The sequence below is a fragment of the Balearica regulorum genome, chromosome 1 (assembly GCF_011004875.1).
Source record: "Balearica regulorum gibbericeps isolate bBalReg1 chromosome 1, bBalReg1.pri, whole genome shotgun sequence".
Classification (NCBI taxonomy): Eukaryota; Metazoa; Chordata; class Aves; order Gruiformes; family Gruidae; genus Balearica; species Balearica regulorum.
This window is the reverse complement of record NC_046184.1, coordinates 57,319,346-57,345,734: the sequence shown is the minus strand read 5'-3', so window position 1 is coordinate 57,345,734 and position 26,389 is coordinate 57,319,346. Positions and strand designations below refer to the sequence as shown.

The window sequence follows — 26,389 nt, the reverse complement described above, 5'->3', positions numbered from 1 at the left end:
AAACAGTGCTCCGCGCCGCAGGCAGGATACGAAAGGTGCGTAACGTTCCTTACTTGAGCCGAGTCTCCGTGTGAGGAAGGAAGGGAGGAGAGTAACGCTCTCCCTATTCCTCAAAGTCTGCTACGCAAGGAGTCAACCTCGTAACCCCTTCTGGGCGGTAGAGAAAACCTAAACTGAGGCGTACGTTACGTAAATACACGACGTACGCAAGTTGTGTAACTTAGGCTGGCGTAGGCCAGGAAGAGCCCGTGCGGTTTGCGTAAAATTCTTCCGCGGACTGTGCAGGCAGTGTCGGAGGATTACGTTAATTTTGCAGCGTAGTCGGGTTTAGAGAATACGGCCTTTCGCCCATGCGCCCGCTGGCCCCGCGGAGGGTGGTAGTGGGGCTGAGAAGACAATGACGGGAGCTCGGGGCGGCTGTGGTGGCCGGGCACGGCGGGGCGGGGAGCAGCCCCTCGGGCCTCCGCGGCGGGTCCGGCAAGGCCGCATGGGTCCGGCGGGTTTGCGTTTTTCCTGCGCTTTTTAATTTTTTTTTTTTTTTTTTTTTTCTGGCAGATGATGTTGGTGCAGCGCCGTAGCAGGAGCGGGAATGACAGCAGCCATGTTTGCGTTCACCTGAGTACCAGGAGGCCGGGAAAAAGATGGCATAACAGATCCCAGCGTGGGTTGTGCCGGCAGGCCCTGGTCACACACACCCCTCCGCAGCTGCAGGAGGTTCTTGGCAACCTCTCCAGAAAGTAAATGAACTTTGCTCACTGTGGCGTTATTGCAAGGGGTCAAAGAAATGATTTGAAGTACTCGAAGGATGCCGGGCACGGCATGTTTATGGCCCGATTCCCAAATCAACCAGAGACTTCTAGCTAATACATACAATAAGCCATGAGGCAACTACGTGGCATAGGCCATAAATTCTTTAGTGCCGAGCGCGTACTTGTAGCACCTACCGACAAGTGGCCGGTTGGTGCGTCCTAGCATGCGAAGCCCTGTCTGGTGATCAGTGTACATCAGCCAAACCCAGCCTCAGTCAAGTAATGCCATGAGCCCTCACTGACGCTGATGCTTGGTCTGGGAAAGACTAGCACGTGCAAAGAGCTAGATGTTGCGTTAAATAACGACGGGTGATCTATTCAGGGCTCTTTCAGATCAGCCAACCCCCCCCCGCCTTTGTCTCTAGACTTCTCTCCACTGTGAAAAATAGTGCTTTACCCTAGGAGAAGTATCAAATGTAAGAGATGTTAAGAAACCACTCAAGCAAGTGGTTTTCTCTCTAGCTCTGTCACAAGGTAAAACCTGGCTACAGCGTCAGGCTTTTCTTGGATGAATTTCTGGTCACTGCTGCCTTTTTACTTTATGTTCTCTTACATGTGTTAGTTAATTGAAATGAAAAAATTCTTCTATCAGTGAGGAGAAGCTTTCTAACCAGACACCAAAGTTAGACCCATTCTAACCAGCATTTTTATGCAAGAGGACAAAGTAAGGCCTTCCCTTAAAGCGTCTAATACATAAATCTTTGAGTTTATTTTAAAACAAGCAATTCCATTAGCATTGGAGGTAATGCAAATTGAACTGGTATTTTGTCCTCTGATCCCCCATTTCTTTCTTTATTCCCAGCTTCTTATCTTGCCCCCCATGATATACACCTCTGGCTAGTTTGGAGGTCTGCCTGTGCTGGCTGGCCTGCAGGCACGCTCCCTCAGCGAGCTAAGTCATAAGTGCCTTTCCCTCCGTGGAAGTACCCGTGTCAGCCTCTTTCCCCTGTCTAGCCACTGGGTTTTTTTCTTCTGCTTTTTAATAATAAATAGTAATCTTTAATATTCTTATATATATTAGGAGACTGACAAGGCAATTACATAAAGTTTGTTTCTTTAGAGAACTAGGTTTTAAAACGTTGGGTTGCATCTGGTTTATTTCTGTCATGAAAGATCAGTGAGATTATTGGGAGCAGGGTTTGATTCAAAGCACCCAAATATAAGCAGAGAGCTGTTCTAATTCATAATCTTTATTTTTAACTTTTGTAAGAACAGTTTTAAAACATTATCTCCAAAAAGTAGAAAATGGTAAATAAAAATATAAAAATTATCTAGTTGAAATAAAAATGCCTAAAAACGTATTTTCAAAACAACTTATTCCTCTATGGTACATGAGAGTCCATCAAGTTCTTAGGCTGTTCCTCCTGCCACTGCCTTTTCTATCTATTTATGTCAAATTTATAAATGAGTTTATTCCAATTCTGTTCCATTTCACACTATTAAATTCTACCACATAGACACTCTCTTTGAAAGAATCTAAAAGAGTATATTAATCTCATGTGAAAGGACAGCTTTGATTTTCACAAAATATAGGAAAAGGATTCTTTGAACAATTCACAAGTTTTTTTCTTAAATCTTTGTGGAAAGTTCAATCGAAAAATTAAGACCCTAAATGAACCAAATTCTATTAAGATCAATAAAACTGAATTGTACAGAGTTCATCCCAATGTTCTCCCAAAATATCCCAAATGGTTCCCAAAAGATAAAAATTCAGCCAGGCAGTCGGTGACCTTGCAAAAATCTTCACCCCAACTGCCCAGGTGGTTTTCAGCTGTATATTTACATTGCTTTTCCACCTATTCTTTGGCATCCCCAATCCCTCCAGAAGTTATTGCAAATGTGGCTTCATTTTCAGGCATCTCGGGGCTGGAGAGAAAAAACAAACCCAAGAAACTTGTGGGTTTCCCCATGTTAAATGCAGCAGTGAAACAGTCCCCAAAATGTTGTAAGTGTAAACAACCTGGAATACTTCAACACCTTCATGTCTACGTGCAAACTTTAGAATGTGATCAGTATTACCAAGATCAGAAAATGTGAAATCCACCTCTTGGAAGATAACAAACATGAGGGAGAGGAATGGAAAAGGTGCAGGAAAGGGAAAGATTCTGTCTGCAAACTCTCATTTCAATTTCTTAGCTCATGACCAGAAACAGCGCTCTCCCCATGCAGTTCCACTAGTGTGAATTTTAATGACTCGTCCGCCACAGCTTACCAGGTAAACTGATACTAATTGTGTCAGCAAAACTTAAATTACGAACAGCTCTGGGATTTTCCTGGCAAGGGACCACCAGTATTTCCAAACTATGTGGTGGTCATCTTTAAGAGGTGAGCATCTAGGCAGATTTATGATGAAAGATTATGTCATGTAATGTATGCGATATGCAAGACAACTTTAAGTCTGTTAATTAGTTTGTCCTTTCAGATATTCTTTCAACTTACATCCAGAAACGCAGTTAGTTTGAAACTATGAATCAGCTGTCAAGCTGTTACATTTCAGTACCATAAACTTTGTCACCTTACGGTTGCCCATGACACAGCTTGCTTTCTGCAAAGGAAAGGTGATTTACCTGTCATATATCTTTGCAATACGCAGCTCCCCTCTCCCTTTCCTCAAACTAATCCTGGTAGTTGAAGCATGAGCAAGGATGTGGCCCCCAATGGGCTTTTTTGGGTCTGCCTGAAAGCTAAATTAGCAAAGAAAGTTGTGATGATTCATCACTGTACAAATTCCACAGGTTAATACCATGATTAATTGTCAGATGAGGCATATTGAACTCAGTAATGAATAATACATAGGTACATAAAGGACTTTAACACACTTGCCTCAAGATAGGATGTTCAAATGTTCAATGCTGGCATAATTTTCCTCTTGTTAAATTCAAGAGGCTCAAGAAATACACACCTTAAACTTCATATATAAGCTGCTCCAAAACAAAATGGGGTGCCTTTTCAATACTACTTATGGCTTGTTCTCTTCATTCAAGTCACGTTGAAAGAAGCCATCATGCCAGGCAGCAGATAAACATAAAAAACCTCATTATGAAAACAGAGAGAAACCTATAGGTGTCACCCATGAATGATTCATCATACCAGAGGGACCAATGACCAGCCTGAACCTTCATTTTGGTGCCTCTTGCTCCATACAATCTCAGTTCTCATTTCTGTTAAATATGTAATATAAAAGAGAATAATTTTATTTTTTTTAAAAAAGAGAAAAAGTATCTTACGTCATAGTTGCTCCTGGATCAGCAGTCATCTGGTTGGTCACAAACACAGCCACATTATATTCTGCAACAGAAAACAATGCAAAGAAGGTGGACAATATCCAATTAGAATTCCAAAATATTCTCCCCTTCACGCTAAAAGCAAGGCTGCTGCTGAAGCACTTCAAATTTCAAATGAAAGAGAAGCAAATATTCTTTATGTCTGATGGCTGGAGTTAATCAGGAGACAGCCTAAATTTGTTCCTGCGTGACTTCAGCTGAAAAACTTATGCCAAAAATGAGCACTTTTCAGAATTCCACTGAACAAGTCTTTCTCAGTTCCCATCTTCTCTGTTGGCTCCCTGCCCTCAGTCCCCTGCCCCCCCACCCTTTGTCCATTTGCCTTTTTTTAATTTATTTACTGCATGAAAAAAAACATTTACTCATTCCTCATCAACATTTCTGAGACATTCCAATGAGGAGGAACCCTATTCATCCTGTCATGATCCCTCAAAGCATTGCAAAGTACTGGGAACATGGCAATGGGCATGGCTTTTTTATCTATCTGCACCTTCATCCTTTTTTCTGTTCTTCATGTTTCTCGTGTATTTAGACTGTCAACGTTTGGGTAAGACAATTTCTGTTACTGGATATTCGTCCAGTTCTACAATCTATTCTCTCATTTAGGACTTTTCTCAACGGTATTTCTAGGAAAAGTCTAAATGTTGAATAGTTCTAAAGACTCCTTAATCTATCATCCTGAAATAATCTATCAATTTGACCTTTTTTGGTATCTGATAGAGGTGTAAAGTGAGGAAACATTCCTGGGCCAGTGCCTGATTGATAATACACTCAGACTACTAGGTCGTCATGCTACCAACCAGCTACTGTTTCAGTAACTCCAGTCCATGTTTTCCAAATTTTGCAATGTTTCCCTTACCTTCTGATATTTTTTGGAGTCTTGACAGCATCTGAGCCAGTTTCTGTTGTCGTTCAGCCAACTCTCCACGACCACTGAAATCCACACGGAAAAGTGCCATTATGGAGTCAATGATCTGCATTGTAATTATGCTAGATAAGTAAATATAGTGAAAGAAAATAGGCAAACGTATTCTGAAAGCAGTAAGCATACAAAAAAAAAAATTAGTCTTGTACCAGTAGCTTGAAAATGCCAGCTTCCTCATGGAACTTGGCTGCTACGTAGTCAAGCAATTCCATCTGATGTTCACCTGGTGAGAAGTACAGATGCCAAAGGAAATTAGGACCAGGAAGAGCTCTGAAGCAACAAAAGCCTGGATTTTAAAATTCCACTTTAAATGTCTGCACTGTTTATATTTTCACTGCCAGCAGTTTTAAATCCAGTGCCCAGTAACAAGCTACAATAACCAGCAGTGCCTGTGCTTCTGTGGGTTACAGTTTCCACTTCCCAGCTAACAAAACTTTGTGAAAAGCTTTAGAACAAAACTATGCATGAAGAAAACTTTTTTGTTGTGTTAAGAACTGAAAAGCAATATAAACATTTGAATTTAATGTTGAATTAAATGACACATGGAAATTGTATTAATTACATTATTCATGTTCACATTGTACTCTCAAAGTCCAATTTAAAACTTTCTTCAAGTTTTAACGCACTGTCTTGTGATGGTGTGTGTTGGAGCTGTCCCTATAAAGTTCCATTCAGAAGACCATAGAGAATATCTCAACAGCATTTATAGAATTAACTTACATGCAAGCAATCGCAGTTACATTAATTGCTGCTTCTCTTACTAAGATGCTATGCCAACACCCATCATATACATGGCAGAGTTCACTTAATGTTGTGGCAAACTGCAAAGCTTTATTGCTTATGTAGTGCAGCTGAGCTGGGATACTTATGCTGAGCAAGTCTGCTCAGTGTACAACACCAGAAACAGAAAATGGAAGCAAGCTTACGACTTCCTTTGTTAGCAGTAAAACATTCTTTATGATCCTCAGCGGGCAATCCCAGTTAATAAACCAAAAACTATTAAAACAGAAGCCTTAGAGAACAAACATAGATATCATGCCAGTTGCAATAATGGTCTTACTAGTATATGCACGTGCATACAGCACGTTGTCGAGTACTGCATCATGGTCAACATTGAAGCGATCAGCAATGTCACGAAGACGGTCTGGTCGGCTGACATTAGTCAAAGTTAAGGATTTCTCTTTGTACAAACCATGCTCTGAAAAAAATAAAACTCCATTCCAAAATAGAACTATGGAAAAACAAGGAAGAATATTTATTTTGGTCCTACAGAAGACTGCATTTTTCTCTTCACACTGTCCCACATACCCTAAAGATAGCTTGGGGCTCATGGTGCTAAATGTTTTGTGTTTAGGGTTTGAGGCGGGGGGTGACATATGGATATCTCTTCTCTAGGAATTTAGCTGTGAGCAAAACCTATTTATACACAGTCTACCACAGATATGAAGTGCTAAAAATAGTGTTTAGATTAATTTCTCTTAAAGGAAATAGAAAAGCTTCTATCACCTGTATCATTATTGAAAAGGCATATTAGATCTCAAAAAAACCCCAGTTAAAATAAATTCTGTATCCTAACTCTAATTTTTCCAGGTTGGATTACATCAAACGATAGAGAAAAAAGTCACTGCCTTGTGGGTCACTATGCACTGTGCTCTCCAGGCTTTCTGTGTCAGTCGTCATGTTTTACAGGTATGAAGCTATCTGGAGCCTCCTACTTGCTTATAACAAAATGAACTGTCTTTCCAGTTCATCATACCTGTAGCTTTTAGCAGTCCAAAAGATACAAAGTGTTTTCAGTATCGATGAAGATAATCTTTCCACCTGTGTAGCCATTTGGTCCTGGAAGCTGAGCTGTCACTACAGTGAATCATAGAAGATCAAAATAAAAAGCAGGACCAATATTTTCTTACTCCCTCTATTATTATTTTTTTAATAAAATATGACTATTTATGCATATCACAAAGAACCACCAGTTTCAATCAATGTGGAAATCAGGAGTATCTGAAGTCTTGCTGCCATCTTGAGAAGAAACTCAAGCCGCTTTTCTCGACTGGAGATCAGATGAGATTTAATTAATGGTGTCAAAATTGTGTTTTACTCAGTACCATCACTAAATCTGTTTATTTTATATTGAAAATAGGTAAGGATATTATTAATAAGTTCTTACACACAAAGCATCCTCTTAATCCTCTGCCCAAATTAATGGTATTGATTTAGTAGAGGGTTTTTTTCCCCACTGTAAATCATGTGATCAAAAATTCTTTGGATACGAATTTTCCTGATACGTGAATAGTTACTGATTGTGGGTTTAGTCTCTTTGCAGTGAATAAGCTAAAATACTCAACTCATTCAGTTGCAATCATTCATGCAAAAGGGTATGACTCTGCTGACCATTAGACTGTACTAAACAGAAGAGGCTTTATTTCTCCAGAAGGTGCCATAATTTCCTTTATAACATTGGGTTCATTTAAGGGAATGTTTGCCTACCCAGTGTCTGGTAACTATTTTTCAGCAGCATTAATAGTTAAATTAGTTATTATTTACTACTATTTACACTTTGAGATATATTGCTGGGAAACCAGAGTCCTGCTGTATTTGGCACTGCCCAAATATGGTGGCTGCCAGAGTCTTTGTTTATCCAGTTACTGTCAGCCAGTAGTATCCTTTCAGTGCCCTTTCAGAACGTCATATTCAGCAAAACCTCTTGAAACCAGGAAATTAAAAAAAGAATCTTGCCTTTGCCCTTTTCTGAGCAATGCCTCTGTCCACCTGTAAGTCATATTTGTGCTCTGCTTTTCCAGGTGGTGTGTTTCACTGGTTTCTCTAAGACAGTCTATTATCTTCTTGCTCCTTACGGTAAAACTTACATTGATGTGCACAGTATTAAAAAGTAATCATTTATAAGAGTTCTCTACTCAAAGACAGTTAATGGAGGTAAGAGTCACCAAGGTCTGTATCACTGTATTTCTAGAGAGAAAAGATTCTGACTTGTCTCTATGTGTTTAATTCTGATATAGTTATAAAGAATGGAGAAGAAACAGCTGTCTGTTTTAAGGTAGTACACCTACCACAAAGGGTGTGAGACAGCTGGGTTTTGCCTGTCCGAAACTCTGTTAAATAAAGCAAAAAGGAAAAAAAAAAGTCAAGGTTTCTTTTTCTGAGTTTCCCAAATTCAGGAGTTACTGCAGTTAGAAACACACTTACTTAGAAAATTCACCTCTATCTCTACCTTTTGAAATCATTTAACCCCAATTTATAAATCATATTTTGTGCAGTAGAAATGTGTTACATGAAAAGCAAAATCTGAAATGCTTTAATTTGATCATGCTTGACTGCTAAGGTCATTTATTCTTTTCTGTGTAGAAGGTAAAACCACATGGCACCTGTGGAAAAGTGTTGAGGGATGGGGGGAAAAGAAATGGTTGATGCCACTGACCTGGCCCAGTTTCATTTTCAGTAAAATGATCAAGGAGAAGCTTATGAGTTTATTAATCTCATTATATCAAGTCGTGTCAGTCTGCAGGTTATCTAGACTAGAGTACTGTGTTTTATGAACTCTTGTTGTTGTTGAAGTGTTAACCACTAATTGATCAAATTTACTATAATAGTAGCTTAACTGTGATTTCAAAATCTTCTATGAAATGCAATGTATCCTAAGTGTGCATAAATAAAGTATCTTTTGTGGCAGCTTTGTTACTGGAAAGGAATACAGATTGCATCAGAGAAATCTTTCCTATAGGACACGTTAGTAACAGTATTAATAATGCTATGTTGTACTGAATCAGCATGCCCCAAGTGTAATGATTACTCAGCTCAAACTTAGTCTGTAAGCAAATGAAGAAGAAAAATGGGAAAACACTAAAAGAAGTGAATTCTTTCTTCTTACCCTCATGCAGGTACTTGTCTTTATGACTACAGTGTGGTAAGTTTGATAGAAGTAATCCAGCTTGATTTAAAATCTAAACTAAGTTGCAATTCTTTGTTCCGTAATACTCATTTAACGTGGCTTTCTCACCTCCAAAGGCCTCGGTGATTGCCATGCTTTCAATCCCACCACCCAGAAGTTTACTGGAGAAAGGGAGAGGATTATGATACAGTTGAACCCACAAAATCACAAGAGGAAAGTAAAAAAAGAAATTTTTGCTACTTTAAGAAAAATTATTTCTGCCCTAAAGCCCCTCACTTGATGCATTAAGTGCAGGGCACTAAATGATCACTGATTCATAAAGAATTAACTCTGCCTCAACCTTCCTTTCTGTGTGCAAGAGAAAGATCTATAGAAATTTATTACCGGAAAGAAAGAAAAGAGAAAATACCTTTGAAAAGATAACATTCCATAAAAATATCTCAAGGGAGGTCTTGTAGACTTATAATTTTGACCTGAGACTTGCAGGTTGTTTTGACTAGCTGAAAAAATGATGATACGTTCAGGATTTCTGGATGCAAACTCTGTTTATTTAGGACTGTACAAAGTCTAGTTTTCCCCTCAGGAAAGGAGTTTGTTTTGTTGCTTACTGATGCAGGCATCTTTGAGCCAGCACTAGCTCCAAGTGCAAAGTAACCTACGTGTCCTAGCTGAATATTTGTTCCTTTATATTTTTGTGTCTCATTAAAGACAATGAATATGATTATTGGAACAATTTGGACTAAGGAAGGATTTAAGTAGAGCTTACTCAAATTCCTGGCTGCCAGTAGTAATATGAAATACCATCTTCCGTTTTTCACTGTACTCAAAGGCGGTCAGGAAGCCTGGTTCCTAAGGAAGACCAAAGAGAACATGAAAGGTTTATTTTAGCTTTAACCTGAAGGTAAAGTGCAACATCCCACATAAATATCTTCTCTCCACCCCAGCCTCATTTACACAGGTTGGGTATGAAAAGGACCACAGCATTTGTCCACTTGTTGTAGAGTATAAAGTATTACTCCTTTAGAGTAATGAGCAGAATGATTTTCAAAATTACCGTGATGTGGTGAAAAAATCTGTTAAGAGAAATGATGCACAGCATTTTGGAGAGGACAGCATGAGTTTAAACCATGAAGAAAGTGACTGGCTTACAATAAGCTTGTTTGCAGCTTCTTTGATCTTGTCCACTTTGGCCTCTGAAAGCCCTTTTACATTGCACAGTGCCCGTCTTGTGGTCATCTGTATTCCTTTGATCGTGCAGATCCCAACTGACTTCAGTTTTTTAATATCCGCTACGTTCTGTGAAGAAAGTTCCCTGCTATGAGTACTTGTGACAGTTAACAACTAGAAGGCAAAGTAAATCTTTTCATTATACATTCATATGCATGTGTATTTTCACCAAGAAAGGAACAGATTTACGGTAAACTCTTCATTACGTAGTTCGTGACACCAGCAACAGAAAAATTTGAGTAACACTGGTGTGAGGGATCATGGTGCAGAGACGTCCTGGTGCTTTCAAGAAAAAGGTGGCTTGGGTGCAGCTGTATTTACTTGTCTCTGTTCAGTGCCAGTCTTTCCAGATCTAGGCTGGTAGTAAGGAAACAGTACGGATTATTTCAGATAGCGTGGAGCCCAGCCTAGTAAACCCTGTAACACCCAATCTGTCCTTGATTCCTTAGCACAGATAATCTGTAAACCAGATAATCTGATCGTGGATAATTGGGAGCTGGCTCACAAGGATCGTTGGAAGCTGACTCTAACTGCTGTGCTGTTTCTGCATGTTCACAGTATGTCCAGTTTAAAACAAGTGTATCCTCCAGATCTGACTGACACTTTGGGCCAGAATGAATTTACTAGAGTTTTTCATAAATTGGGTACAGCAATTACTTCAGTTGGCACCCTACTGACACATTTTGCCTCTTTCTCACCTCATTTTATGATTCTGACGTCACAGGAAACTTAAAGGCAAGCAACAGATTACTCACAAGAAAACACCGTATGTGAAAGGTTTAGGATAATACTTCAATTTACCATTTTGAGCCAAGTTTTTTCTTTGAAAAAAACTATGAACTGTATGCATCATCTATTTATCTAGTGCGTGTGGGTGCATAGGACATAAGAATGGAGGGGGACTATGTTAGAAATTAGTCATGTTCATGGAAAGCTTATTTCTCATCCTGTGATGAGTTTTTTGATTATTCCATTAATAGAGATGGATGAGGTAAAATAATTTACAAATAAAAATTACTCTTCCACCCAAGAGAATAACCAGCAGTATAAAAAGGATTGAACTGTTTTACTGTGGTTTTCTATTAAGACAACAGACTACTGCTGCAGAGATCATTTTTCTAGACCAAAGCTTTAAATGCATTACTCTGCATTTGCATTTCTTCAGTGGCTTTGTCTTTCTGGTCACATCAAACTTAAGGCTGTTCTGCGTAACAAGTCTGTGTGGTAGACCCGGTTATAGAAGTTCTTGTTCTCTCCCGCACAGATACACCTTTCACCAACAGCATACATACCAACCAAGACCCTAGGATATATGCCTCCTTAGACTATAGTTCAATATTACGAAGTGTTCAGCAGTACTCCTGGCTTAGCATACTGACATGCCCACCCCCTTACACCAACTGCCTGTCCCGATTCTCTATCTTACGTTGCAGCCCTGTCCCAGTTGTGTGCCTCTGAGGTGGAAAAGGGAGCAGACTGAGGATTTACAAATAAAAAAACCTAAACCACATTTTTTGCTGTGATAATTTTTGGACTAAGTGATTCACAAATCCAGTTCACAGGGTGTACCAGAAGAAGGGATAGCGTGCTCCAGGGGCAGGAACACTCAGCGAAGGTCGCAGGGTCACAACACCTTAATTCCTACCAAACAGTTTTGAACATCAAACCACAGCCTAGGTTGTGCTAATCTGACTCTCTTTGTGGCCATGCTGTCAGATCTAGTAAATATTTCTCTCTGTACTCCTCGGAAAAAAAAATTCTAAACCCAGAAAAACTATTTCTATAAGCAAATGAATTTAACAGATATGGGTCATCATAAGTTCACACAAAGATTTTAACTGGCACAGCTGAGAACAAAAACTTCCTCTGGGGTGTACAAATAACCACTTGGAAAGAAGAAAAAAGAAAGAGGAGGAAACTGCTATTAAGCCAGAAGAATAGCCTAAGTCATTAATCTTTATTTTCAAGATCTTTCATACTTCAGTATCATACTCTGCATACCATGCCTTATTTGATATTGACAGGCTAGTACAGCCCCCTTCCAGCTCACAAGGTCAGCCTCTTTGGTCAACTTCTTAAATTTCTAACACAAGAATTTGTGTATTTTTCCTATGTTGCCCCATAGTTAGAGCCCCCAGCTTCATGATCCGTCTTCAGAACTCTCTTTAAAACTGTCAATGAATTGCCAATAAAAAAGTCAACAACATTTACGCTGCTGACGTGCCAAGCCCAATAACTATAGTGCTGACTAATGCTGTGTCCTGGTTCTGGCAAGGATAGAGTTAATTTTACAAGGAGCCAGGACAGGTGACCCAAGCTGGCCAGGGGCTATTCCATGCCATGTGACGGCATGCCCACCATAAAAAGAGGGCTAGTCGGGTAGGGGAGGGGGCAGCGCAGTTTCGGTGCGGTTCCGGGACAGGTTGGTGTGTGGTCGGTCGTTAGTTCGGTAAATTGTTCTCTGTCATCACCCATTGTTAATATCAGCACTGTTGTTGATTGTTTTTCCCTCTCCCTTGCTGTCCCAGTAAACTGCCCTTATCCCAACCCTCGAGGCTTTGCCGTTGTTTTTCCGTTCTCCTCCCCATCCCGCCAGGGAAGGAGCAAGCGAGCGGCCGCGTGGCGCTCAGCTGCCGGCTGGGCCTAAACCACGTCATGCTGTCTCAGTGTGCCCATGTCCTCCCCATTTGTATCTGTCTGCAGTCATTTATCTTAGAGTTAAATCTTACATTACTTCAGGCAAACCCAACTTTTTATCGTGCTTCTATAACACTGAATGTAATAGGGTTCCAATCCATGAGCCAGTCTCCTGGATAAACATATAATAATGGTAATTCAAATAAATAGGTGGTGTTTATGTGGTGATAATAATAATGATGATAACGATTATAGCAATTCATATTTGATGAAGAAAACTAACCACTTATTTCTCTAGCTACTAATATTTCCCTCACTCCCACTCTACCCCCTTCACCAGAATGCTGAAAATAGTATGGCAACAATTGTCACAGTGCAATTTCACAGGCACCAAAAATGCAGGAGTAATTACAAAGATTGGCAGGAACAGGAAGTAATCTATCACACAGTTTTCAAATAAATTAGCAAGTAGTTGGTTTTTCAAGAGTGCTGGGTGCTAAATACTTTAAATATCTTGCCACTTTATTTAGGAATCTGATGGGAATGAGATTTTCTGAAAACCTGTCTTATCACCAAAGGCAAAAATTTGTCTGCACATGACTGATTCAGAATTTATTGCAAGAAGGAATTTCAGTTATTTGTATCAACGAGTATATGCTTTTGGAAATAACCTTACAAACTTTTACATGGACAATTCTGTGCAGTAAAGTCATTGCTAACACTTACAATTCCATGCTTCTGTAGCAGGTCAATATCCTGAAAGAATGATTCCTAAAAAAAAATTAGCAGAAAAAAATAAAAACAGGGTTTGCTTTTTCTTGTAATTACATCTATCTCACTATGTGTCCATTTCAAATATGTAACCATTTAAATGATTTTCCCTAATATGTGACTTGTTGGACTACCCAAATAAGCAAAGCCATAGTGAGCCAAGGAGGCCTACACATTTCCTATCACCTTCTTCATAAAGTCTGTCTTCACAGGCAAGCAATCCTCTGCTGTGCTAATACAACTTGTGTTACGAACATCGTCTTCTTGATTCCACCACAGTTCCTCAGTCTTTTCAGGCTAATGACCATTCCTTGGAAGCATAAAATTAACTGATAGTCCCCTTGCATTTAATATAGAAGTGTAAAATATAAAGAAATAATGATAATCCCATTAAAAACTGTGAATAACTTTTGAAAGGCTAATGAAGAGTACTTGAAGAGCAAGGCTCTACACGGACTAGGAGAATGAGATTTTCTTGCTATTAGACTGGAACAAAATTTTAAATGCATTGAACTTCCCGATGGTTTTTGAGGGACCTTCTGTCTCTCTGTGGACGTCATAACACTATGAAAATACCTTCAAACAACATTTGCTGCGCATATTTTTTCAATGGACCATAAATTTACCTCATCATCCTGGTATCCTGGTTCTTCTTGGACTACTTGATCCTCCATGGCCTTCATCATGAAAGAGCAGGCAATAAAGTATTGATTGCTACTGGGAAATGCAAACAAAGATAGTATTGGGGTGGCAATAAATGAATAAATGACTATAAAAGGACTTTTAAGAAATCCTTGAACTACAGAACCTTCTCAGTATGCCATCGCATATGGACTTAAACTCGGATTCTGCTGCCAACTCTTCAATAACTGACCTACCAGATCAAAAAGAGAAAATCTACTGTATTACTCTCAGATGAACCAGTATGGCTAGAAAGGGTTTAACAGGTGTTCAGAAAAGAGATCTCATTCCCTTGCGAGAATCTTGGGTCAGAGACAAGTTTGGAGGTGGGAACATTTAAAATGATTTATCATTAGTGGAATTTATTCAGGTAAGAAAGTTAAAGGCAGTATGTATTTTTATAACAACAGTCAGCAGAGTTGCAGACAGAATGGTTAGTGGAAAGGCTATGTCATATCTTGGCTTCCCTGTCTTTATGTGACAGAAAGCCCACAAAACAGTGCCACTGAGAAGGCTACAGCTCTTTAGTCATGTATCTTGAGAGTTGACTATAAAGCTGTATGTGTTTTCTAGTTCTTGCTGGAGTTCAGAATACCTAATAAATGCTGAAGACATGCAGTAACACCCGTAAGAAGAGAATAAAAGAAAGGTAATGAAAATTTGAGGCCTTTATTATGCAAAAATGTATACAGAGAGCTTATTTCATGGTTTTTCATGGTTAACTTGCCATGTCTGTACTCTACCACACCTTCACTGCCCTCTTCATGTGACTTCTTATAAGCAAGGCCTAAAGCCAGAATAGGTACTTAGTGATAGCACGGTTAAATAAAAAGCAAAATATGACCTCCTTAAATGTTATGAATGTTAAGAAAAATGAATACAAAGTCATTTCTTAGAAATATGATCTTATAACCTGCTGTATCATTTTTGTGATTTTGTAAATGGATAGTTTGCTTCTGTCTTAATTGTGAGTTTGCCTTCACTGTTCTAGCTATGGCTGATAAAAAGTTTTGTAAACTGCTTCATACAGATGTGTATATATGTTTGCTTGCTCATCCTTGTTAATAAAATCCATGAAAGGTAAGACAGGTTTGTTACGAAACTGCAAGATGGGCTACATCTCACAGAGGATGGGATAATTTATACTAAATATCTGTAAATAGCTTTCTTCAGCTTCTAAATGGATACTTAAGGTCTACCTAATTTACTTACAAGAACCTTGTGTATACAGAGGCTGGAAGAAGTAAGAAAGAACTAATTATCATCTTAGAATGAGCTTATTTGGTTTTGGAGTGAAAATACAGTGGAATCACTGCTGTTAGTATTTATTAGAAATATTCCTATAAAATCATTTGTTTCTGATAGTGTCAGCATGTATTTAATTTCTATTTCAGAACCCTGACAACTATGGAATGAGAAATCATGCCTAGTATCAATCAGAAATTTACAGTAAAACATTAATTAAAAAAACCCACTTGACGAGACTTTAAAAAACCCTTAGCTTCAAATACTAAAGGAAGAAAAAAAAAAGTAATGCAAAAAAAAGCATTACAACCATATTACAATCCCCTTCTCCATTAAAAATATCCTCCTGAAATGCACATAATCCTGCACTCCCAAGCACAGCTGAACCAGTCACGGGATCGTTCTACTCCCCATCCTTAGGCAACTGGCATCTCACAGCAGAAAAACAAGGCAGACCCAGACCTGTGCCTTCCTGCAGGCTACAAGGGAAAATGGAGAAATTATACCACACCCTACTGAAAGCTTTAGGGGTGAACAAAATCCTGTTTAGTGCGGGGTCCTCCTGTTGCTGGTGTGTTGGTGCACCGAAGACCCAGAGGATTTTAGCCGCTGGTGCCTGCAATGAACAAGATAAAAGGGTGAAAGTCTGAGACAATACAGCTAATCCATGAAGAAACGAGGATCTTTGTGAGGAAACACAAACGCTTTTCTGCCACCTCGGGTGCCCCGACCCTGCTGTTACCGCCTGGGAGCTATTCATGAGGATAGTGAGGAAGACCTGTGTGCTGCTCTCCTTTCAACAGATAGAGGCTGTTGTGAGAGGGACCCAGCGCTGAGCGTTGGGCTTAATGAGCGGGTGTTATCTGACAGAACGATGGCAGTTGACTTGGCTGGAGGGGAGTTTGGGCCTCACGTTAGGGGCAGGAGGCGACCCGACCTGCCCCGAGAGGCACCGCGGTGGAATTTCACATCTGTTGACTCAGAGGAAAATAAATGATTAATCACGTATCAACACACTGATTTATTTGGCTTTTCTTTGCCAGCTGCCTTTTCAGTGGATGTAAATTTCTGTTCCCAAAGGGTGAGGCACCACAGAATTTCCCTCCCCCGCGGAGCACCAAAATTCCCCGTCAAAACTACAACAATAATTAAAACACAGCTCATCCCTGGGCACCTCCGGAAGCTGTGGAGCCGCGAGTGCTTACAGTGCCCCAGCTGGTAGGGATCCGAGCTCCCTACGCCCGCCCAAGCCTCCTGAGGGAACAGTCCCGGCGCTTTTCCCGCCGCAGCGGGGGGGCGGGGCCGTGAGGGGAAGGGGGAAAGCTGCCCTCCCGCCAAAACGAGGCGGCCGTTAGCTGGCGCCATGCGGGAGGAGCGCAGGCTCCTGACAGGAACGGGGACTGCCCCTTTCCTTACCCCTCGGCGCTGAAATACGGTTGAATTATTGTCTTAAATTACTTTCTCTTATAAAATTTATCAACTACTGTATTTAGCATCTCTAAGGAATATTGTATTACCCTTATTTTACCGCTGGCAAAGACAGGCTTAATTAAAACCAGAGAGTGGCGTTGTTTTGGAGAATGTTCAGTTCAACACATCTCAGCTTTATTTTATCGGGGTGCAATGCACACGTCTTCCTAAACAAGGCACATGGCATTTTTGGATTGGATGGCCAAAACCTGTCAGCATCTGTTTCCGAAAGCTAGAAGTGACCTGCCTTATGTCACAGGAGAGGAGAATGAGGCTGAGTCATACACAATTTAATCTGCCATTTTAAAAGGATGGAAAAAGTGCTTTTTAGGATACGAACACTTCTACAAGTCTGCAGTTTTCTTGGAGATGGTATTTGGAAAGCAATCACCCATGTTAGCTCACCTCTGGCTGCACAGTCGGTAAAGGAGAGGTGGGAGTACTGCTGTGAGCAGGGGCTGCTGGCTGCCCCTCGGGGTGAGGACGGGCAGCAGAAAGGATAGGAGCCACATCTCAGCCTGTTTGAAGGTACTTGCAAAGACTTCCCCACCTTTCACCCATGGGAGGTTAAGAGCGCACACAGGTGTCGTCAGTGCTTAGCCAAGTCCAGAAAACAACGCACAAAACGCACAGCCCCCAACCATCATCAGCACACCACAGGGTCACCCTTTGAGGCATCAAGTGATTTATCTAAGTACCTGAAGCCTAACTGGGTGCCCAAGGCTTTGTCTATACAGAGGAACTGGCTGGCACTGCTTTTGAAAACTGCATTATTCCGCAAGAGCTATTCCAGAAGAGCACTTAGGCAGACAGTCCTTTAAAGACAAATTCCTCCACAAAGTATGCTTTTATTCCAGAACAGAATGCACAAGCAGAGCACGATCCTTCTGGTGCTGCTGAATGGCCCTGCAGCAGCTAATGCCTCTGTAAACAACCTTCCCTCCATTATCCTTCGAGTTCATAAAATTGTTCTCAGAGGGGTCAATGAACGAACAGAATCTGAAGATCTTTTCCCACCCCATAGTGCTACTTTGGGCAACAAATTACATTCTACATCTTCAAAATATTGTGTGATCATTAACTGCTTATTTGGCTTCCAGCTTCCACACACCCCATCACATTACACACCAGCCAAGTGAGTTCAGGCATCCCAGAATCTGTTCCTTCCCTCTTACAGGCTCTGCTGCTGACCAGAGCACCTCCAGCTGCAGGTCAGGCACCGGCGTAAGACACACCACTGTGAGATGCACTTCTTCTCACATGAACTCTTACCCCAATTTGGACAAGACAAGAGCAAAGTCAAACCACTGCCGTAAAAATACTAAGTATCCAGCTGATTTTTCTCATCCTCACAAACCATTTTAATCCATGGTTGAAGTAGGGAAATCACGTGGGGTTTTTTTGGTTGGTTGGTTTTGATTCAGATTTATGTGGATCAAATGGACTAGAGTCAAATATAAAAGCCCATGCCTTCTCTGAACTTTCAAGTTGGCGGTTTGCCTGTTCTTAACCAGGACAGAATAATCTGATATTTGGCCTTCCAGAATATAACCCATGAAGATTCAGCCTGGGATATGAGTGTACATTTATGTCTGAATTGTTTTGGAAGAACTGTGTCTTCTGGTTTCCATAGGAATGCATTTCACTTACACTTGGTCCCAGACTAAAACTGTGACACACCTGAAATCTTCCCAAAATTGCAGAATGCTGGGCAAAGTTGCAGCAATCTCTTCATATTCTTCAGCTCTTCCTCCTCTATCAGCAATTGTTTGGGTTTTTTTCCCCTGTAAAGTTGAAAATACATGGGGGAGAGAGAGAGAGGGAAAAAATACCGAGTATTTCAAAGGTAACCCAAGTATTAAACAAGTCAAAACTTTCTTCTGTCTCCTACAACAAAGGAATATACAGACTGAGAATTCAGCACCACTTTGGAAGTTAGATTAACTATTACATCCCCAAAATTACGCAAATCTGCAAATCATGATAGCCTTGCATTGATGTCTCACTGTAGCTACTCCCTTAGTCAAATTGGAATTAATGATCTCCACTTCCAAAACAAACTCTGACGAAAACCCTTCTGTGAGGAAAAGTCAGGCAAACATTCCACCTCAGTCTCTGGGAAAGGCCATGCTGCTTTAATGTGCCCCATGGAATTTGTACTAACTGCACACATCACAGCTGACTCCTCTTCCTCCACGTGTGAAAGCTCTTCTGAAAAGTAATGTTAGCTAATGGGTTATACCCCTAGCAAAAGAAAAGATTAGTGTCCTGGTTTCAGCAGGGATAGAGTTAATTTTCTTTCTGGCAGCTGGTGTAGTGCTGTGTTTTGGATTTAGGATGAGAACAATGTTTATAACACACTGATGTTTTCAGTTGTTGCCAAGCAGTCAAGGACTTTTCAGCTTCTCATACTGCCCTGCTAACAGAGAGGCAGTGGGGGGGACGCAAGAAGCTGGGAGGGGGCACAGCCAGGACAGCTGACCCAGACTGACCAAAGAGATATTCTATACCGTACAACATCATGTTCTGTTTATAACTGGGGAGTGGGCCTGGCACAGCAGCCGGGGGTCTTGCGCAGCCAGGGAGAACGGCCCTACCTGGAGTCTCCAGCAGAAAGCACCAGGGGAGACTTGAGGTTGACCCTTGGGGTTTGGAGTCAGGGATACAGAGGATCCGAGGCCTGCTACACTCCACCTGAAAAAGATACTGGCAGCATATGAAGGGGTTCAAGCCGCTCCAGAAGTGGTTGCTACTGAAGCACAGCTCCTCCTGGCAACCCAACTGCCAGTGCTGGGCTGGATGCTCAAAGGGAGGCCCACTCTACACATCATGCAACTGATGCTACATGGAGGAAGTGGGTCGCACTGATCACACAGCAGGCTTGAATAGGAAACCCCAATTGCCCAGCAATTCTGGAAGTGATCACAGACTGGCCAGAAGGCAAAGATTTTGGAGTATCACCAGAGGAGGACGTGATGTGTGCTGAAGAGGCCCTACCATATAATAAAACTATGACAATTAGCAGAATCAAATTAGGTTATTAGAACACAGTAGGATGAATCCACACAATTTTTTTGTACTTAAGGAATTCTTGCATATCTTTCTGCCACTCCCAGTCCAAATCTCTCATTGGAGATGCATCTCTGGTACGCTTCTTTAAATGCCGTGTCCATCTTGTGAATATGCCTGAAACTGTCTGTATATGTCAGGGTATGTTCTTAGTTTTACATAAAGGAAACAACCTTGCCTATGTTTTCCTTCTCTTTGGTCAGAACTAAGATGAACTGCAAAGGTGTATGCATACAACGGGTCTCAGGATAGGACTGGCAAAATAGCAGACCAGCTATTCATGGTTCAAACTGGAAGAAGAGGGCTACATTGTTAAAATGGAATTACTGGAAGGAATAGAGATGGTACTGTGAGACTGAGTGATGTCTGCGTCCCAGTCTTGAAATCCTTAGGCAAAGCCTTGCCAAAATATTCAATACCACACTGTTGGGAGTGATCCTGTATTAAAAAGACACAGGTTTTGCCACCTCTAATTTACTTTAAGTTAATCATTAAGTTTATGGTAGAGGATTAGAGATCTGCTTCTGTGTATCAAGATGTCCTCTCCAGACCACAGTCCAGTGTTGCAGCTCTGGAGGAAGTAATGAATCAGAGGGCTGTGCCCATTGATATTAAAGAGGTGCCAGGTCAAGTCAGGACTACAACAGGTTGGATGTGACTGGAGAAGAAAAGATGCCAAAGATAGCTTATTAATGTCAAAACACAGACTAGACAACTCAGGCGTGGATATTTTTCTAAATGAAAAAGAAATAAACTGTATGTCAACTATACAAATACAGTAAGTGATAGCAGTGCTCATGATAGCTTGCACAGTGAGCTGCTTTTTCTCTGTGATCATTTTAATAGGTGATTGTGAAATAATTAATTTTTGATATATAATAAAGGATGACATGATTTAAAAAAAAAAGCCAACTGGAATAAATAAGGCCACTTTCAAGCTCTGCAAAACCTATATCCAGTTAGAGGCTTTCTGGAGACACACATCAGTATATCATACGCAGAGTCCATCAAAAAGACAAAGGAGGCAAGAAAAGCAGTCCCTTTTGAGAATGCATAAGGATTTTTTTATTTAAGAAAAGCAAACTAGTAATACAGAACAATAGGACTGAAAGGCACATCAAGAGATTTTCTAGCTCAAAGCAGAATCAACTAAACTTGGCAGATGTTTATTTGCCTGGGGAGGCTGTGAATTTTCTTGTATCAGAGGTATTTTGAGAAAGAATCCATTTCAGTGCTTGACTACCCTTGCCATTACCCTTGTTTTCCACTGTTCACTAAGTAGTGCAATTTTGTTTTTAAAACATGCAATATACTTTGAGCTAACTTCCAGTTTTAAGAGGTCAGGTAACTGGGACTCTTAATTCTTGCATTCTTGCATCTTGCATTTCTACCCCAAAAGAGAAAATAAGCCACCCAGCATACCCAGTTCTAAAAAAAATAATAAATTGCTGAAACCTGATGGATTATATGGTAGCATGTACAGCTTGCTTTTACCTGCTCAGGGCTTTTTGGGGCTAAAACATTGTAACCATGGCAATACTGTATTACAGGGCTACATTCTCAGTAATTTGCTACAAGCTTTGTACAAATTTGCAAGACCTGAGGACTGAGGCTTGTCAGGCTTGCTTTGCTGAAACTTCTCTCAGCCCTTCTGTACCTCTGTTTTACTTGCTTAGCTGTGACAGCAGTTTCCATCACTGACCAGGTCTACAGCTAATTTGGTTTACTTCTGTTTATCTGTGTGTGGTACAGCAATCATTTTTTATCAATATCAGTAACAAACAGTTTTTCTGCATAGAATGAGAGATTTATGATGCAGTGTAGAGAAGTGCAGGCCTGGTGCAACAGCAGAGGCCTTGAGAAATGGGGACACAAGATGCAGTGGAGTACAGGCACGCAAAGATAACAGGCAAGGCACAGGCTTGGCACTGGAGACCTGATGGCTATAAACAACTCAGCAGCGATCAGTCAAAGAAACACTGACCTGGAGGTGGATAAAACTGGTTTTAGGGGTAACAAAGAGAACATAAAAATAGTAACTAACATATGTAATAGGCACCACATACCATAAAATCAGGCATAGTGTGGCACTGCAGACCAATGAAGAAAGTAAACGTGTGCTAACAAACATGTAAAAATGATACCAAGTGGATCCTAGAGCAAGGAAGGAGAAACCATCAATATGAAGATCATATTCTCCCAGCAAAGGACTCCAGATGCTGGCAACTCTCCCATATCACCCCCACCACACACACCAGAATGAAACCACCAACCTTATGACCCAGAGGAGCCATGGAAGGGTGAGTGAAATACAAGGAGGAGGGGTAGAAGCTAAGCAGCGTATGTATTACCACTTTATAGAAGTACTCTTACTGCATTATTATTCTTTCTGTAAGTTATATCTGGATCAATAATCATTAGACTCTCAAGATTTCAATTATCTTAACAATAAATTATTGGTTTTAATTATATATAAGGTGGGCTTCCTCTTTGTCCACGAACAAGCTTTTGAGTGTAGCTGTGTCACTAACCAGTGGCTGACATACCAACTTCTTAATTTCACTGCTAGCTGGTAAGTTAGAAGAAACTCAAGGACTGCCTGAGCTAACAAGCAGACTAGTAGCAAAACAGACAGACATGGATTAAGCACATATCTGGTCGTAGCCAAAATTCAGTCCTTTAAAATCTTTCACTGAACACATTCTAACCTATGCTAATACATATTTTAAAAAAAAACAAACCACCAAAAAATCCCCAAACCAAGACTATTTGAAAGCAGCTTTTTTTCATTTTTTAATAAAATAATTCTTCCTGCTTGGGAAGCCGGTGCTGTGACATGCTGCAGTTTATCAATCTCTGCACATAAATCTCTATTGCAAGAAATTAAATGCGGTTGGGGAAATATGTTACTCTGAATCATGAAATGTATACTTTGGAAGATACAGGTCTTTTTTAAACTGGGAGAGCTTTCTAAATAGCTTTTGCAAATTCCAAAATAACTGCTCTTGACTAACTCCACGGATGTAGATTTTTGTTCTGCAGTAAGTGCACGTTGTTCTACTATCAACTTTATGATAAACAGGAATAACAGACTAGTTATGAAATAAGACTGCCCACATATGTAGCTAAGTGGGAGTAGTAATTGCAGTTAACTGTATCTTTGTTCATTTTAATTGACCTCCAAGATCAGATAAACCTTACTATTGCTTTCTTCATCCTACTTTTATTTCCTATGAAATTGTCACTGACTTTGAAGACTAATAACAATGCCACTGACAAGCTTGCATTTGAATTAAAGCTCAGTCACAGACTTGGTTAAAGTCTACCGGTGAAATATCTTCATTTCTCTAAGGAAACCAGAAGAACTACTAAATATTCCTCTGCTCACAGATGAAACAGGAAGCTACCACCCAAGGGAATGAAGTACCCAATATGGCCAGTCAGGCACTAGAGCTAGGCCTAAGCAGGCCACAGAGCATGGCCAGGCTCGCACGCTCCCCCTAACTAACGTCTCCTGTTGCAGCTCTGAGTTAACTAGAGCTTTGGTCTAAGCCAGCAGGGCATTATGCTCTCCCTTATCTAAATGGCTTTGCATTTCTCCTAGTTGTACGCACTCAGGTGCTCATCTGAACAGTAAAAAAAGAGACGATGGGATCAGGCAGGGAAAGACCGTCTCGGCAAGGTGTTGCACCAGTTTTGCCATTTGGTGGACTCTCACTGTTCCTGTAGACAGAGGGACTTCTCTGGAACTGAATGCAAATATAGGAGGTAGAATTTGCCTGGTGGCAGCTGTACACATTAATGTATGAGATGGGAAAAGAGAGAGAAGCAATGGGGATTATTGCTTTAGGAGGAAGCTGAGGCAGAAAACTTGGTTTAACTGCAATAACTCATCAGAAAGGGAGTTGAAACAAGAAAATTGCTAATGGATGGGTCTACCATGCTGCAGAACAAAGGACTGTGTGTGTATTCTTCACACCAAAGAAATTCTGACTCCTAATACAAACAAGCTGGAAGTACTGCAAATATTGTCTTAACTGTTATGGCTAAAAGAGTCGATGCTTCTCTAATTTATTCACACACCAGCACTGAGAATTAATCTGAAAAAAACACAAAGCAAAGCTGCTTTATCCACAGAACATAGGACAGCAGAGTTTTCAGTGTTGCAGCTAAAAAAAAAGCATAGTTCATGGAAAGTTTCAGGGTTTTTTTCCCCTCCAATACATTCCAGCTCACAGAAGCTGAGTGCTTCTGTTGTCAAGAAGGTTGAATAATGACTTTGAGTACACTGCTCTGTTTTATACTCAGGACAGCATTTTCATTGGCATGCTTCAGAAAGAAGAATGTATTTAAAGTGCAGCTAATCAAAATTTTTTTATGTTCAGGTCCCAGTGGAATTCACTGGTCACATCAAAGAATGGCATTTTACAAGAAAAACATTTTTAAATTCACATTTGGAAGAGGTTCAGCACCAGTATTCAAGACATTTCTTCCTTAAAAAAAACCAACAACAACAAACCAAACTTTGAAGAGCCTCCACTTGAAAAACTAATCATTTTCACAGTGTTTCCATGTACCCTATGAGTTTGGAAAAGCTAGGGCTTTCTAGCTCAGCCTCTCGGTAGCAGCTTTTCTTTTAAACCAGCCATGCTACAGAACTGAACATGCTCTTCTTTTGGCCAGTTTTCTACTCTTGGCTTTGCCTCCTGCTTTTGCAAGTAAGTTTGTATGTAAACCACAGAAAAAAAACCAATCTTGTTGCATTTGTATTCCATATGTTTGGCAGGCTAATGGCCAGAAGAGATCATAAGCAGTTTGTTTTTCAAATCCTAAAACTTGGATAGGCATTGACTGCACCATCACACAGTTATTTTTAGCTTAGAATAATAATATTTAGACCTCTCAGGAGTTGTAATTAGCTTCAAAATACTGTTTCCTTGATTTCCCTACACATAGAGCCTTAATTTTCAGTAATGGTCCAGCTAATAATTTTATTCAATCCTTTAAACTTTAGAGATTCATTAGCCTGGTTATTCTTGTTTAATCCAAGGAAAGGGGAACAAGGCATAATCATGGTTTTTTTATCAGCCCTGCTGAAAGTGGATCTATTTCTTAAACATTTCCTCTGTCCATATCTGAAGAAAGCTTTTAATGTCTCCTGTTACATTTTTGCTGAATTGGTGATTTTAAGTGACATATAGGCATCTCTGAAACTCAGTGCAGGTGCACAACTCCCTCTCGGTTCGATATATCCCAGTACTTCCTACTGCAGCCTTTCTTCCCATTTTGTCTGTGGTCTGTCCCCACTGTAATTTTCCCACTGGATTATTAAGGCAGCACTTCCTGCTTGAAAGGCCAGGCAATCCTAGACAGAGGAATAGGTCAGAGTTTCTGAGACCAAATTTCACACACGACCTCTGTCCGTAGGGCAATGAGACAAGTAGGAAACCACATGACACTCAAATATTCGATTTCAAAATAGCATTCAGTATTGTAACTGCAGCCATGAGATGTTTCTAACTGACCAGACACTGTTCCCCATTCCCAGCTGTCACAGTGCTAATGCAGCAAAAGCAAATTGGAGATAAGATGCGGATGAGAACAACCACCATCTTTCATCCCAGGCATTTGTAAGGAATGACCAAGTGGCCTTGAAGGAACTCTCTCTAAAGTAAAAGTGTCTGTGAATCAGCTCAGGAGTCTGAACTATCTGGACGGAGGACATTTCTGGGTGTTGCTTCAGGAGGAATTTGCATACATTTGATAGGAAAAAAAAAAGGCAGGGAAGGAAATTCCAGACACAGCTAGAATAAGTATGCAGTATATAGTTTGTCACCAATACTACATTAAAGTCCCTGAAGAGCAACTGCTGAAGGAGGCCTGTTGAGAGGCACACAAGGCTTCAAGAACTGTCATCATTATGAGACTAAAAATATATTCAAAGCACTAAGGTTTGGAAGCCGTACTTGTCAATAGTTCAACACAAGTTGTTTCAACTCTCTTGGAGGACCTGCTTCCAGAGAAACGTACAAAGTCCTCTCACCCATTCTTCTCAGGAAGATGAAAGGTTTTAACGGGGGACAGGGAAGGGACCTTACTGGCTTAGGGACAGAATCTGTGGAGAAAAAAACCCAACACTACGATGTGCAAAGCAATCCCACTTCTACACTCCCTTTACACGAGCAACCGCCCTTAAGAATCTGTTCTGTATTGCAGGGCATATGGTGGATGCCAACAGGATCAACTATGTCAGCGGGAGAGAGAAAAATTCACTCAATCTACCACATCATCTTCCATCCTTCTCCAAACACTGCATCCTCCAGGATGAGGTGCTATTTTTGGTCTTCTAGTTTTAAGCATATGT

General features: G+C 40.5%; 2 protein-coding genes across 4 annotated transcripts in view; one reads left to right on the top strand and one right to left on the bottom strand.

Annotated features, from left to right (window-relative positions):
* TOMM22 (translocase of outer mitochondrial membrane 22) overlaps window positions 1-26,389 on the top strand; it is a 114,916-nt gene that overhangs the window by 73,500 nt on the left and 15,027 nt on the right. The window lies entirely within an intron of this gene.
* The window catches only part of DMC1 (DNA meiotic recombinase 1), a 34,174-nt gene continuing 9,773 nt past the window's right edge, over window positions 1,989-26,389 (bottom strand). The window contains exons 7-21 of one of the 3 annotated variants that reach the window (XM_075752568.1): window positions 18,637-18,740; window positions 15,998-16,102; window positions 14,187-14,277; window positions 13,516-13,560; window positions 10,075-10,221; window positions 9,692-9,774; window positions 9,034-9,086; window positions 8,087-8,128; window positions 6,803-6,875; window positions 6,079-6,170; window positions 5,168-5,241; window positions 4,953-5,067; window positions 4,037-4,097; window positions 3,377-3,493; window positions 1,989-2,675 (exon numbers count right to left, since the gene is read on the bottom strand). In XM_075752568.1, the coding sequence (XP_075608683.1) occupies window positions 2,606-2,675; window positions 3,377-3,493; window positions 4,037-4,097; window positions 4,953-5,067; window positions 5,168-5,241; window positions 6,079-6,170; window positions 6,803-6,875; window positions 8,087-8,128; window positions 9,034-9,086; window positions 9,692-9,774; window positions 10,075-10,221; window positions 13,516-13,560; window positions 14,187-14,246 (1,032 nt within the window). In that variant the 5' untranslated portion in view covers window positions 14,247-14,277; window positions 15,998-16,102; window positions 18,637-18,740 and the 3' untranslated portion in view covers window positions 1,989-2,605. Of the gene's footprint in view, window positions 2,676-3,376; window positions 3,494-4,036; window positions 4,098-4,952; window positions 5,068-5,167; window positions 5,242-6,078; window positions 6,171-6,802; window positions 6,876-8,086; window positions 8,129-9,033; window positions 9,087-9,691; window positions 9,775-10,074; window positions 10,222-13,515; window positions 13,561-14,186; window positions 17,000-18,636; window positions 18,741-21,081; window positions 25,391-26,389 lie in introns of those variants that run through there. The other 2 variants (XM_010304321.2, XR_012835425.1) reach the window with 2 other exon arrangements.